This window comes from Micromesistius poutassou (assembly GCF_964030765.1).
Source record: "Micromesistius poutassou genome assembly, chromosome: 12".
NCBI classification, from domain to species: Eukaryota; Metazoa; Chordata; class Actinopteri; order Gadiformes; family Gadidae; genus Micromesistius; species Micromesistius poutassou.
The window spans coordinates 10,438,546-10,453,545 of record NC_140282.1 but is presented as its reverse complement, the minus strand read 5'-3'; the positions used below and the strand labels follow the sequence as shown (position 1 = coordinate 10,453,545).

Genomic DNA, 15,000 nt, shown 5'->3' with positions numbered 1-15,000 from the left:
GATGCCCCGGCTGTGGAGCGCCGTCACCAGGCCCCGCAGCTGCTCCACGTCCCTCACCCTCCACCAGCCTGTCAGCATGTCTGCACACACACACACACGCACGCACACACACACACACACACACACGCATGCACACACACACACGCACGCACACACGCACGCACGCACGCACGCACGCATGCACACGCACGCACATACACAAATGCACACACGCACACACACAGACACAAACACACACACACACATGCACACACAAAAACACACACACTCTCAGTTAGACAATCTCAGAGACATAATCCAACTAATCTTCAATCCAATCAATTCAGGAAGTAAAAGTGATTTAACTAACTACAGATTCACAGTTTGTGTTTATGTTTATTATCTAGAAACACAGACTAAAGATACGTAAAGCACCACATAAACCATGAAAACGATTACAGGTTCAATCTGGAATTAAAACAAATTATAACTATGACTATAACATCATCGTGATGCAGAGGAAAGTGATTGGCTAAGACTGCAGATGAGGAGGAGGAAGAGGAGTTAGGTGATTGGCTAAGGACTGACCGTCAGGGATGGGTTGTGGGCATGGGTGGTCCAGGCTCTTGGGCATCTCCAGTGCGGGGGACGGCACCGAGGGGGTCTTGTCGGCGTGGTGCAGGGGGGAGTCGCTCTTGCTGGACACGCTGGCGGTCATGTTGCCCTCCAGAGACTGGCCCTGCAGGGGGCTGCTGCACAGCGGTAGGCTGGGGCTCAGCAGGCTGCTGGGCCAGCCGGCCAATGGGAGGCCCAGCAGGGAACCACCTGACTTCATCTGGAGGAGGAAACAGGGCGGAGAAAGAGGGTGGAGGGTTTAGTGTACGTTTAAGAGAGTGAGAGGAGAACGTGAGGGTGAGAATGAGAGAGAGACCAGAGTGAGTTCAGAGTTAGAGAGAGTGTGATGGGGAGAATATGAGGAGCGAGTGACAGTAATTCTAGTTATAGAGTGAAAGAAAGCTGAGAGTGAGGGTGATTTAGGGAGGAGTTCAGTCAGAGTGATAAGAGAGTTAAGAGTGAGAGAGAAGTGAAGTAAGAAAACAGAGCGAAAGAGCCACAGACAGAGCGACCGATCCATACGTGATGCAGGCGCAGACGGCCTCAGGGTCTTACCTGCAGGGCAGAGAGCGGGTAGCTGAGCAGCCCGCCGCCGGGGTGGTGGAGGGGGCTGGCGGAGGCGGAGGCGGCGGAGGGGGTGAGGGGCAGCGCGGGGGAGGGAGGAGGGGAGCGCGGCCGGGCGGGCGTGGAGGTGGAGACGGGCGAGACGCGGGAGCCCCCCGGCGGAGGCGTGACGAGGGAGGACAGGTCGCAGGGCGTGCGGGGCAGCAGGCTGAACCAGTGGCCGCTCCGCTCGGTCAGCACCCGGAGGAGCTGGTCGTTGGCCTGCAGGGCCAGGCTGGGGGAGGGGCCGGGCGAGCCGGACACCGGGAGGGTCTCCCCCATGCCCTGGACGGTCTCCCCCAGAGGTCCCATGCCCTGGAGGTCTGGGGGGGCCGCCCCCGAGAACACTAATCCAGATCCTAAACCTGACCCTAAACTGGATCCTAAACCTGACCCTAACCCGGATCCTAATCCTGACCCCAACCCGGATCCTAATCCTGACCCCAACCCGGATCCTAACATCAACCCAGATCCAAACCCTGAGGGCAAACCTAAACCTAAACCTAACCCTAACCCTGACCCGGACATGAACCCTGACCCCAACCCTGAGCCCCCGGCCTGAGAGAGCAGGGGCAGGCCTAGCGGGCTGTCGCCATGGATCGCGGCTGGGGGAGGGGGGGTGTCGTGGGTGGGCGAGGATGGCATCACCACGGCCAGAGGGCTGCCATTGTGTCTGTGGAGCAGACATCTCTCTTCCTCCTCCTCATCCTCCTCCTCCCTCTTGGGAGTGTCCAGCACCGCAAAGGGGCCCGGAGACCCCTTCTGCTCCTCCTCCTCCTCCTCGTCCTCCTCTTCTTCATCGTCCTCCTCGTGTTCCTTCGCCTCCTCCTTCTGCGGTTCCTCGGCGGAGGCCATGGCGGGCTTCTCCTTCAGGAGGTCTGCCTCGGCGTGCACCTCCATCTCCTGGGGCTCCTCCTTGACGGTCATCTCCTCCGCCGCCCTCTGCCTCCTCTGGTGCTCCTCCTCCAGCTCCTCTGGGGCTGCAGGGAGAAGGGGGAGAGGGAGAGAGGGAGCGAGGGGGAGAGTGAGAGAGGGGGAGAGTGAGAGAGGGGGAGTGGGTGAGAGAGAGAGAGAGAGAGAGAGAGAGAGAGAGAGAGGTAGAGATGATGAGAAGGAGAGAGGGTGAGAGGGTGAGAAAGAGAGAGCAGGAGAGAGGGTGAGAAGGAGATAGAGAGGGGGAGAGGGAGAGAGGGGGAGAGGGGGAGAGGGAGAAAGAGAGAGGTTGGTTTACAGCTGATTAGGCTCAATAAAACCTTTCATTATCAATAAATGAGGACGTTTGACTTACGTTTGAACAATGTGGACAAATTGCATCGCATCGAATGCTACGCTAGCCAATATGCCACTCCAATGTTATGCTACCATCAATCACTGCCACCGTTTCACGATGGACATACGCTGCCCGCGAGAAGCGTGCGCTCCACATACCTTCTCCGCTCTCCATGGCCTCGATGAAGACCCCCCCGCAGTGGGGCAGGACCCAGTAGCGCCGGCGGAAGCGGTCCTGACCGTACATCATGGAGCGCAGCGAATGGGACGCCTCGAACAGCTTCCTCCTGATCTGGTGGTGTTGCTGTGGCAACGCAAGACGCATGCGGTGATTAACGTCACGTCTCCCGGGTGGTCACCCGACAGCTCAGTGTGTTGGCACCGAGGTCAGTACACACGCATTATGAACACAGTGCGATAACAACAGACGTACTTTGGCTTGTTTGTCGATCTGTTTCTCGAGTTCCTCTATGCTGGTGGATTGGTCGCCTTCGTCCTGAAACAGACGCAGACATGTGAGTCAGAAATAGGTCAGTTATGTACACACACAAACTACTACACCTAATCAGAACTTAAATCCATCAGTTTACTCTTAGGGGGGGAGAGGGAGAGAGGGAGTGAGGGTGAGAGGGTGAGAGGGAGTGAGGGTGAGAGGGTGAGAGGGAGTGAGGGTGAGAGGGAGTGAGGGTGAGAAAGAGAGAGGGTGAGAGAGAGAGAGGGTGAGAGGGAGAGACGGTGAGAGGGAAAGAGGGTGAGAGGAAGTGAGGGTGAGAGGGAGTGAGGGTGAGAGGGAGTGAGGGAGTGAGGGTGAGAGGGAGAGAGAGAAAGAGGGTGAGAGGGAGTGAGGGAGTGAGGGAGTGAGGGTAAGAGGGTAAGAGGGTGAGAGGGAAAGAGGGAGAATAAAACCGGTCTCGTCGTTCACCTCTTCACAGACGATTTCAATCTTCTTGGCCTTCTTGATTTCCTCTTCCTCCTCTTCCTCATCGTCCTCGGCAGGCTCGTCGCTGTCCTCGTCCTCCTCGTCGTCATCGTCACTGTCCCCCCCCGCCTTCCGCTTGCGTTTCAGCGCTGAGGACGGCGTTCCCAGGGACTGGTTGTCCTCGGGGCCCGCCATGGCGTCTCTCCTCCCCGTGCGCTTGGCGTGCACAGCCCTCAACCTGCACCGATCACACACAGGGTCAGCACCATGGTACACACACACACACACACCCACGCACACATGCGTTTGCCCCCGCACACATGCGCAAACACAGGCACACACACACACACACACACACACACACACAAGCGCATGCGCACACACACACGCTGTGTCTGGATCTGAGGTGTGTTTTAAAGGTTAAGCGTACTTCTTGAGCTTTCCCTCCATTATGATCTTGTCCTTCCTCATGTTGGCCATCTGGTCGAGGTTCTTGTCGATCTCACTGTAGGAAGGGGGAAACATGGTGGCTCAGTAAATGCAACACATGAGACAAGCAGAAACTGTTTACAGAACAGGTACATTGTAAAAGATAGAATAAATTTTTTTTTTAAATTCCTATGGGAGAGGCGGTGTGCTTTCTAAGGGGAGAGGGGGTGTGGCTACGTGGTGAGGGTTGTGGCTTCTTAAGGGAGAGGCCAAACCCCTCACATTTTTGTTGATCACCTAAATAACAACATATTTATTATGATTATAAAGCACAAATCTACATAGAAAATACTTGGGTACTATTTCAAGCAAATCACTTCCTGTTGAAGTTGGAGTGAAGCCACCATCTTGCTTCTGTGATCTGTGAGCGCATGAACAAGTTAACTATGAGGAAGCGGGGAGGAGTGTGTATTGACCGATCCGGATTAGATTTTCGATAGCAGGAGTACTTAAGAGGATTCCCCAACAGTGTAATCAATAGGGTTTGTGGTTGAAATGCTAATGCCTGTCTGCTCTGACATCATAACCATCGTGTGAGGTCTTTTCTGATTGTGAGGTCTTTTCTTTTCTGAGGTCTTTTCTCTGAGAAGTTTATGTTTAAGTTTAAGTTTAAGTGCCACAGGTGCTCTGATCACTGACAAAAACAATAAAGTACAAATATAGAATATAATAAACCCTAAAAATAAATATATAAAAGACGTTGGAATATATATATTCTATAAACAACAATAAATATATAAGAAATTAAACACAACCATAAACTGTGTAACTATGAAGTGGCTCCCAGGCTGGGATATTCAACAGATTCAATGTAATTTTTCTTACCTGATCACGACCTTGCTACAGGCCAGCTCGTTGGCCAGGAAGCCCAGGATGGAGGCCTTCTGGGAGGGCGTGTGGGCCTGGAAGGCCTTGGTCTTCAGGCTGAGGGCCAGGGGGGCTAGCTCTGTGTTAGCACAGTGGGCCCCCATGTACATCTGGAGCACCTCGGACACGTTGTCCCTGTTGATGCCCACGTTGGTCAGGTGGTCCCCCAGCATGGTCTTGGTCTGGGGGAGGAGACAGAGGTCAGAGGTCAGAGAGGTTCAAGGGACGAGGAGGAATCAAGGAGGCGATATAAAGAAGAAGAGACGAAGAGGACAGTCTGTCTTTGAACTTGAAGTACATATTCTTTAATGAACTTGGCAACTGAATCTAATCTGTGTGTTTCAAACCACTTGTATCCTATCATTGGATCCTATCTCGATACAATGATAACCCTAACCCTAACCCTATCATCGTATCCTATCTTGCGGAGGCATCGGGACTGGCATGGGACATGGGTCTCACCTTGTGTCCGGGGGGCAGGCCGGGGTCACACACGGCCAGCGAGAGCAGCCGGACCAGGAGGTCCTGCACCTGGCCCATGCTGTCGCCCACGTTGAGCAGGCCCTCCTGCAGCATGCCCAGCGTGGGCACGTCAGCGCTGACGTCCAGGCCCAGCACCTTGCCGAAGCCCCGCAGGAACTGCATCAGCATCAGGCAGCGGGCCACCGCCTGGCCCGGCAGGATCAGCCCCGGGATGCGGCAGAACTCTGGGAGGGGCTGGAGCACAACACACACACACACATTAGGACCATGTTGTTAGGTGTGGGGCCTGGAACACACACACACACACACACACACACACACACAAACACACATTAGGACCATGTTGTTACATGTAGGGCCGGGAACACATACACACACACACACATATTAGGACCATGTTGTTAAATATGGGACCGAGAACACACACACACACACACACACACACACACACACACACACACACACACACACAGTAGGACCATGTTGCTCCATTTTTTAAAATTTATATTTCTAAAAAAAAAAACAACAGTGTAAATTATGCTTGTTTTTGTAAAACAGTAAGTACAGTTAGTACCGTTTAGTAAACTAAAGTTATTATACTCTATTTTAAGAGATCAAAGGTTTGAACCACGGAGGGTAATACACAATAAATATACTGCAGCAGCAGTGACACGATGTCGGTCATTTGCTCTGTGGACGCGTAAGAGACTCAAATGTTCAGCACTCCAACTTCACCACACGGGGGCGCACACTAACTGACTCTTCAGTGACGTGAGCGCTAAGAGTGTCAAATTACCTTGCTCTTCAAAGCCAAGGCTACTGTTCTCACTAGAAACAATAATTGATTGGATCGCTTTGTTTTGATGCCGTTTGATACTGCGGGGCCATTTTGTAGAGGCCACATTAGAGTACAGAGCCATGTTAATCACGATAATCAAAGCTGATTATTTCAATCTCTGACATCCAGTGTCCCTTGGACTATAATAATATTAAGTGCACTAAATAATAAAGAATGGTAATATGAATATGATACTATATATTTCTGTTGGGGTTTAGCTTTGTTGTAGCTTGCTGTAAGGGCTCATGTCTTGGGTTTGAACCCATTGAACCTGCTCACAGTGCCTTTGGCCTCGGAGCCTAATTAGCCTTTAGCCGTCTACATTAATAAGGAGGATTAACATGTTTGTTTTTACATGCAGACCTTGCATGTATTATGTTTTAACATAATTCTATTTATGTTGCATTATATTTTATGCTAATGTTAGCATTCAACCAGTAAACATCATCCTTGAGCGCCGCCAGTGGGGAAAGTGATTATTTCAAAATGCTTGGAAAACGTATGATGTCACTAACACTACTGACACTACACCAGGGCTGAGGTCGTCACTTGAGCTGATGATGTCGCTACAGCGGACGACGTCACTAGGGTGAATGAAACCACTTAACACGGTGACCTTTAGAGGGAACGATGCCACTACAGAAGACGACGTCGCCTCAGCCGATGACGTCACTACGTAGAGATGACGACGTCACAAAAGACGACTACGTCGACTGGAGAGACGATGACGTCACCAGGGAGACGATGTTGTAACAGTGGCAGAAGATGATGTCACTAGAGATGAGGACCTCACTAGAGATGAGGACCTCACTAGAGGCGACGACCTCAGTAGAGACCATGACCTCACTACAGATGATGACCTCACTGGGAGGCGATGATGTCACGGTAGTGGATAATGATGTCACCAGCGACGATGACGTCGCCGGGACACGAGGACGACATCAAGACACTGTGGTGCGGCGGGGGCTGAGGGGGGCCTCAGGGGCCCCGAGGGGGGCCGGCTGAGGGGGGCCTCAGGGGGCCCGAGGGGGGCCGGCTGAGGGGGATCTCAGGGGGCCCCGAGGGGGGGCCGGCTGTGGGGGGCCTCGTACCTTGTGGTCGGACAGACGGAGGCTGAGGGGGGCCTCAGGGGCCCCGAGGGGGGGCCGGCTGTGGGGGGCCTCGTACCTTGTGGTCGGACAGACACATGTCCTCGTTGGGCTTCTTCAGCTCCCTGAGCAGCTCCAGCTCCAGACGCCGCTGCTCCATCTTGCGCTCCTTGTTCAGGCGCTTCTCGTCACGCTTCTCCTGGCGCAGCCGCTCGCGGTCCTGCACACGCACACGCACACACACACACACACACACACACACACACACACACACACCGCACGCACGCACGCACGCACACACACGCACACACACACACACACACACACACACGACTTAGCGTCATAGCAGCAGGGCCCGGTGGCGTTTGTGTGTATGCTATAGTAGGTAAGTTATGTAAGGGTGTGTGTATGTGTGTGTGTGTTGCTTTGTGCACAGGTGAAGCCAAAATAATAATATTAAGTAGCCTAGGTTTTTAGTATTTGTGTGTGTGTTGTGAGTTTGCATGTTAAGGTGTGTGTGTGTGTGTATTTTCGTGTATTTGTGTGTGTCTGTGTGTGTGTGACTGCTGTGCAGTCAAAAAGAAGCGCTGCAGGGCTTCGCTATGTGTGGCGCAAAACTTATTGTTGGGAAAAATATTTTTGGCAGAAAGACAATAACAGCAGAATCCATTCATAGAGGTGCTGTGGTCCAATTTTAAGTGGATTGCCTCTGTGTGTGTGTGTGTGTGTGTGTGTGTGTATTTGAATGTGTGTATAAAAGGAAAAAAGGAATAAAAGGACCGGTAAGAAGGCTAGGAACACATTTGTATGTGTATGTATGTGTATGTACTGTATGTATGTATGTATGTATGTATGCATGTATAATTGTATTTATGTATGTGTGTGTGTGTGTGTGTGTGTGTGCGTGGCCTCTACCTCGGCTTTCTTGCGGGCCTCCACGGCCTTCAGCAGCATCAGGTGCTGCCTCCGCCGCTCCCTCTCCTGCAGGAGCAGAGGATCACGCACACGTAAAAACTCCACTTTGTCAACAGCAACACGCCAACGATGGACGACCACAACGACACCAAGAACAACGACAACGACAGCAACGTGGTGCGACTGAATTTAGTTTGTGTTAAAAAAAAGCGTTTTTTTGGAATACGCTAAATTCAGAAGAGTCACCGTAGTCGGGGGCAACACAACGACACGGAGAACGGAGGAGGAGGAGACGGACACAGAGTGATGCTTCACGTGTACACAGTCCACATGTATGACAGGAGGGCACGGGTGAACATACAGGAGGACGATGAGAACCAGGAAGCGACACGGAGATGCGTTACAGCGGAGATGACAGGCTCAAAAAGAGAAGCAGCTATGAGGCCCGACGCGTCCGAGCCGCTAGGGTGGAAGCAAAACGCTCTCCGCGTTACTGTGACCTACGACCTCCCTGTGACCCCCCACCTGACCTCCTCGTGACCTCCACTTTACCTCCCTGCCGCCTTAACATGACCTACACCTCACCTCCATGCATCCTCGTTATCACCTCCGGTTTAGCTCCCTACGACCTCCCTACGACCTCCCTACGACCTCTACATGACCTCGTCATGACCTCAGCATTATATATGTATATACTACCTTCACTTTACCTCCAGGCAACATCCCTATAACTTCCCTACAACCTCCCTATGATCTCACTTTAATATCTACATGACCTCAAGATGACCTCACCATGACCTTGACTTTCCCTCACCATGACCTCACCATGACCTCCACTTTAGCTACCTATGGCATTTGCATTACCTCCAGATGACATCGCTATGGCTGCTATAATACCTGTCTGTTGGAATTATTCACCTGGCAGCCATCTTGGTTCCATCTTGGTTCTAAACGCGAGCTGAGAAGGAACCAAGATGGCTGCCAGGTGAATACGACCTATACCTATCCAACTATGACCCTTATATTCCCTCCCAATACCTTCCAACGTACTTTCATACAACTTCCATATCAACTACATGGGTGAGAAGGAGTAATTGTTATATGTTATATAGTTATAGCTATAAAGAGTTAGTTAAAAAACTAAGTTATATCAAGTTAGTTGAAGCACACAAACTAACAAATGGACTAACTAACTAGCGAATCACAGCTCACTTCCTACGTGAGAGGACGCCATGACGACGAGGCGCTAAGGGATGGTGATGTCACTTAACGTCTCTTAACGTGGGACCAACCCACCGCGCCGGAGGCTACGGTTGTCACGGTGACAACAGACAGACAGATGTTTCCATAGCAAACCGCTGTAACTTGGCAACGAGAGGTGGGGAGAGAAGGGGGCTTACGGGTGACAGGGAGGATCCGAACTAAGCCAAAGAGCGCTAAGCTAAAAGTGTGTTAAGCAGGAACACGATTTGCCCCGAGGCGTGCGGTGGCACTAGCTGCTTCTCTAGGCTACGTCATGTAGCTTCAGATTCACACTGATCCCACCTCTACCCTCACCCCCCCAGGCCCTAACCCTGGTCACTACCCTGCCAGCTAGCTCGGCCTGGAGACAGGACAGTCCTCCATCACCTGTTTGGAGGACAGAGGTGGCGCACAGGGGACATTGTCAGCCGGGGAAAGACAATGGAAATGGTGGTGGAGGGGGGGGTTGTGGCCTCCAAACGCCATGGCTACTAAGGACGCTGAAGCGCGCGCGAACTCAGGCTACTGTGTCGCGGCTGTGTGCGTTAGGAAGCCGACGTGAATGCGACGGATGCAAACCCAGGCGCGAGCCAAAAAGTGTGGATGTGGATGGGGCTGGCTGTTTGGCTTTGCAGCAAGGCATTCTGGGAGGAAGGGGTGGGGAGAGGTATGTGGGTGGGTGGGTCAAGGGAGGGAGGGATCGAGGGGAGTAAGGGGGGCAGATGGAGGCAGTGTCACATGTCTATTTTAGATTTACTTTAAGTACATCTTTATTGTTTTCTTATTGTTTGTTGTTGTTATTTTTTGGGGGGTGGGGTGGGGGGGGGGTCTTCTCTTTTTGTCGGTGTTTGCTGGAAAGCCATGCAGAAGAGATGTAGTATGACAGCAGCCAGAGCTACACTTAGATGCGTTGCCATGACAACCATATCACAACCAGTTACACGATGCAGGTGTTAGATGAACAAGTATATAAACATACCCATACCATATCTAGTCTATGCCTCTCCAACTCCTGGCAGGAGAACAGTTGGCAAAGTATTATGGAGCAGAAGTCACATGATCCAACAACCAATGAGCATTTGGGTTCATTGGACAAAACAAGAGGGGAATAATTACCGCTTACACACTTTACTTTGTTTATGCTTATGCTGTATACATGTCCTTATATATGTATATCTATATATATAACAAAAACACTTGTGTGCTTACATGAAAGGCATTCATGCACATTTGCGCGCTTACACACGAGTACACACACACACACACACACACATACACACACACACACACACACACAAATGCGCACAAAAATAGACTCACTCATACTGACTAATTTACACAAAAACAGACACATGCACTCAAACACATGTACATACACACGCACACACACACACAGGCTCATCTGAATCCCTAGTGAGCAGGGGTTAGGGGGTAGGGAGTGAGTGAACGTTGAGGAGGGACTGCCGAAGGATCCTACCTGGTGTTTAAGAATCTCAGCTTGTTGTCTCCTCATCTCCTTCTCCTGGGCGACAGAGAAGTATATAGTTATGAGACTAGTTATGATATTATACAATCATTAACACACCAGACCCACGATGCTCGCATGGTTTTATAGCGAGCTGAGCTCCTCCTCCTCTTAATTGATTTTGATTACAAATGAAAATGTTTGAATTCTAAAAAGTGGCACAAGAAAACGAGAACAGATCACAGTGCTTTTTAAATCCCTCACATTGAATTTAGATGCAGTTGCTGCTGTTATACCGATGCTTGACCTAAGAAGTATTTCGGCCTACCTTGATGCGTTTCTCTGCCTCCATTATTTTGGCGTTGGCTACTTCTTCCTTCTTCCTGCGCTTCGCCTGAGGAGTGCACAAATCGAGTTAGGCTTAACAGGACGACAGACAGACAGACAGACAGACAGACAGACAGTCAAGCAGACAGACAGAGAGACAAACCAATGCTCATCAAGCAGCCTGTCTCAGTCTCTCTTCAGCGCTCAAAAAGCTCTGTTTTTGGGACTGTTCAACTCTTTGGTGCAGGGCTGTGGTTTGGGGTTAGGGTTATCATGTATCCTTTGAATATATATTAATATATACTTGTAATACCATTAAAGTATTTATATTGAAATACATAACAGTGAAGAGTTCTGTGAGGAGTGGTGTACCAAACATGTCAACTCAGAAGTGATTTAGTCCCGCTGAAACACTTTAAGGATCCCACGCGGTAATTGCGTGTGTGCCAGTATGTGCGTTCCTTGCAAATGTGTGTGTGTAAGTGTATGTGTTTGTGTGTGTGTGTGTGTTCTCATTTGAGTTTCAGTTGACAAGTGTGTTGCTGTCAGTGTGTGTGTGTGTGTGTGTGTGTGTGTGTGTGTGTGTGTGTCTGTGTGTGTGTGTGTGTGTGTGTGTGTGATTAAAACGCCTTTCTTTTCTTTTTCCGTCTCCGCTCGACCCACTTATGCTAAACTGTTACTGTTGTCTGATGAAGAAAAAGAAGACTTGTGTCCAATTTAAATAAGGTCTGAGGAGCGACTGGCAGCCATTTTAATATTCAACAGCCCTCATCCAAGACCAATTTAGCATTAGTTCCATGTGGAATTACGGCCGGGAAACGCAGCTCTGTGTGACGCGAGCTCCGCTTGGGTAATGGGCTTGTGTGAGTTTTATGGAAGATTAAAACAGTGTGTAGGGGCAGTGCTCAGCCGTGTACTCAACACAGGTAGTGGTTGTGTGTCAGGCCACCTTCACGCGAATGCACATACTTTTGCGACGGTATTTTTTGTTCCCAGAAAATGTTCCCCACACCGACAGAGATTTTTTAATCGTAAGAATGCAAAAAACAATCTGAACCGCTCAAATAGGCAGCAGCAGGTGGTGGTTATGTGTCCTATAGTTAAGCCAAACACCACAGAAGAACATTCATTCACAAACATCAAACAACAATTGCCAGGCACAAATTGAGGTCATGATGTCGGCGTTTTCAAAAATATCAGTTTCACACATGAATACACAAATACACAGAAATTAGAGATTTTTAAAAAACCTCCAGCTCAGACAAGGTTTTCCAAAAGTTCTGATTTCCATCACTGAAAACACAGTCTTCGTGTGGACAGGAGGCTAAAGAGCAGGGTAAATACTTAGTTTACAAAGATATCTCTGATGCCTCACCTCAAGAATCTGCTGCGCCCTCATCTCCTTCTCCATACGGATCTGCTGAATGCGCTTAATCTTCTCCTGAGGAGCAGAACACAAAACACACAAAACACATTATCTTTTTAATATTTTTTGCAATCATGTTATTTTACAAAAGCACCTCTAATTGCGAGAGTTGGGCATTCTGTACTCCCTGGAACCAATTTAAAAATACAAGCGGCAACGAACAATGCACAATTGTTCTCATAAAGAAATTCTGTTATCAAAAGAAGAAACATTCAATTTTTGTATTAAACCATTCAGCATTTAGTGGCGTGTGTTCGCAGTGACTATCTGCATGCCGAGTTGGGGGAAAATAATTAAATGGAAAAACAATTCAGATTTGGAATTTTTTTAATTGTTGTTTTTATCTCTCACCTGTTGCTTGAGGACTTTGATTTGCTCTTTCTGTTTCCTGCGCTCCTCCGCAGCCATGATAGCTGAAAGTCAACAGATACTTAAGCAAGGCTTCCAGGACACACAGTCTCAGCTCTTGCTAAACGCTGCAGAGGCAGCCATGTCTGGAGAGGTGGTTGAGTGTGTTTTTGTGAGCACATTATTTTTTTACGGACTCATACGTGGAAAAACCAAATTCAGTGAAAAATAATCAACTTTGATTTCAAGAAATCAATACATTGTATAAAAATTGTATAACAAATAAATACAAATGTATTTTTTATACATTATACAAATATTTTTGTTGAATCATCTAATAATAATAATTATTATTATAATAATCATACAAATAAATTAAAACCAAAGTTAAAGGAAGGTTTGGTGGTCTTTAACGGATGAAATTACGAAGGGTCAATGTTAATATAATGCTAATTCCTATATTGTGCCGACATACACTACAGCTATCATGTTGGGTAGCATGGTATGGTACATAGGCTGTGGTAGCATGTTGGGTAGCAGGCCATGTTCTACAGTCTATGGCAACATGTTGCTGTGTGTGTTGTGGCTACCTTGCTGCTTGCGGGCCTCTTTGGCTGCGCGGGCCATTGCCTGCTTTTCCAGTTTCCTCATTAGTTTCATTTGAGCGGCCTGGCGTGCTATCTCTGCAGAAGAGAGAGAGAGAGAGAGGGAGAGAGAGTGATTTCAATGTGTTCTTGTTCAATGGGTTTGTGTTAAATGTATAATAATAAACCATTAACCAAATCAACTTTTTAAGTTGACTTTAATGCTTACACAAATTCATTAAATTAACAAACAGCTATCATTTTGAATAGTTAATATGAATCTCAAAAACTTGTGTAAACAGTAGACATTATTAATAGTTAATATGAATCTCCTCTAGCCTCTGGCCTCTAGTTTGTAATAAAACAGTTAATTAATAGTTAATGACTCCTGATAGCTTATTAATACATAAATAAAGACTAATTTACTGAATAGTTATTATGAATTGTGATACCTAGTTTGTCATAATTCATTAATAAACACTAAGTTAATTAATAGTTCATATGAATCTGATACCTAGTTTGTCATGACACATTAATAAACAGTTAGTTAATAGTTCATATGAATCCTCTAACCTTGGGCCTCTAGCTTGCGTAGCAGTTTGACCTCACTGGGGCTCGGGCCCTCGGGGGCCCCGGGGTCACCAACGTTTGGGGGCCTCCCCTTCCTGCGCCGGGACCCCTTGGAACCCTCGGCCCCCGGCTGGCGCTCAGTATTGGGGGGGCGGCCCCTGCGGCCCTCCATGGCCAGGAGCCGAGGGATGACCTCATCTTCCTTCAACAAGCTCCAGTGTAACCCCTACAGAGAGAGAGATCGATAGAGAGAGATAGAGACGGAGCGAGTTGAGAGAGAGAGCGAACGAGAGAAAGATGAGAAAAGAGAGAGCGAGTTGAGAGACAGATACGAGGGATAGATGAGAAGAGAAGGGTTTAAAAAGGAGGGCGAGACACAGTTGATCAAAATGATGAGGTTATGTTGACTTGTTGATGGAAAGAGACACAGCATACAATTCTAACTGACAGTAGCTATAAAGACAACAAACAAAAGATAACATACAATATTGTTTAATATTTAATATTTTAATGCTATTATTTCTCATTTGCAAAGTAAACTTGTGTAACAATAATAATAATCTACTACTAATAATAACAAAAATGTTATATGTAATCTTAATCTAATCTAAAACATTATCTATGTCTTTATAATCCCTGGAGGCACTGTGACAAAATGGTTGCTTGCTATCTCTGACTACTCTGGCAGAGTCATGTTACTCTCTCCCTCGCTCTCTCTGCACTCTGCTCTCTCTCACACAGAGATAATGTCATACATGGCTGGCCACCTGTGGAAATAAGGTCAGCTGATTATCCCATGACTTCATGCATGCTATGAACTACAATAAGAACTACAACTACAGCCCTGCCCCAGACCCTGCCCACACAAACTGCTAAACACATACCTGGGCCTCACTCTAGGTGGAGGGAGAACAAGAAGCAGTGGAAGAATGGGAGAGCACACAAGAGAGAGAGAGAGAGAGAGAGAGAGAGA

The 15,000-nt window shown here is 48.6% G+C and overlaps 1 protein-coding gene across 1 annotated transcript in view; it reads right to left on the bottom strand.

Annotated features, from left to right (window-relative positions):
- The window catches only part of baz2ba (bromodomain adjacent to zinc finger domain, 2Ba), a 20,700-nt gene extending 6,448 nt beyond the window's left edge, over positions 1-14,252 (bottom strand). The window contains 18 exon segments of the mRNA XM_084476611.1: positions 1-80; positions 568-814; positions 1,150-2,177; positions 2,626-2,770; positions 2,900-2,962; positions 3,389-3,623; positions 3,816-3,890; positions 4,700-4,923; positions 5,204-5,458; positions 7,230-7,370; positions 8,066-8,131; positions 10,293-10,319; positions 10,785-10,829; positions 11,101-11,166; positions 12,475-12,540; positions 12,877-12,938; positions 13,464-13,556; positions 14,031-14,252. The exon segment at positions 1-80 is cut by the window's left edge and continues 76 nt beyond it. Of these exon segments, the coding sequence (XP_084332737.1) occupies positions 1-80; positions 568-814; positions 1,150-2,177; positions 2,626-2,770; positions 2,900-2,962; positions 3,389-3,623; positions 3,816-3,890; positions 4,700-4,923; positions 5,204-5,458; positions 7,230-7,370; positions 8,066-8,131; positions 10,293-10,319; positions 10,785-10,829; positions 11,101-11,166; positions 12,475-12,540; positions 12,877-12,938; positions 13,464-13,556; positions 14,031-14,199 (3,087 nt within the window). The 5' untranslated portion in view covers positions 14,200-14,252.
- Between the last annotated feature and the right edge of the window lie 748 nt (positions 14,253-15,000).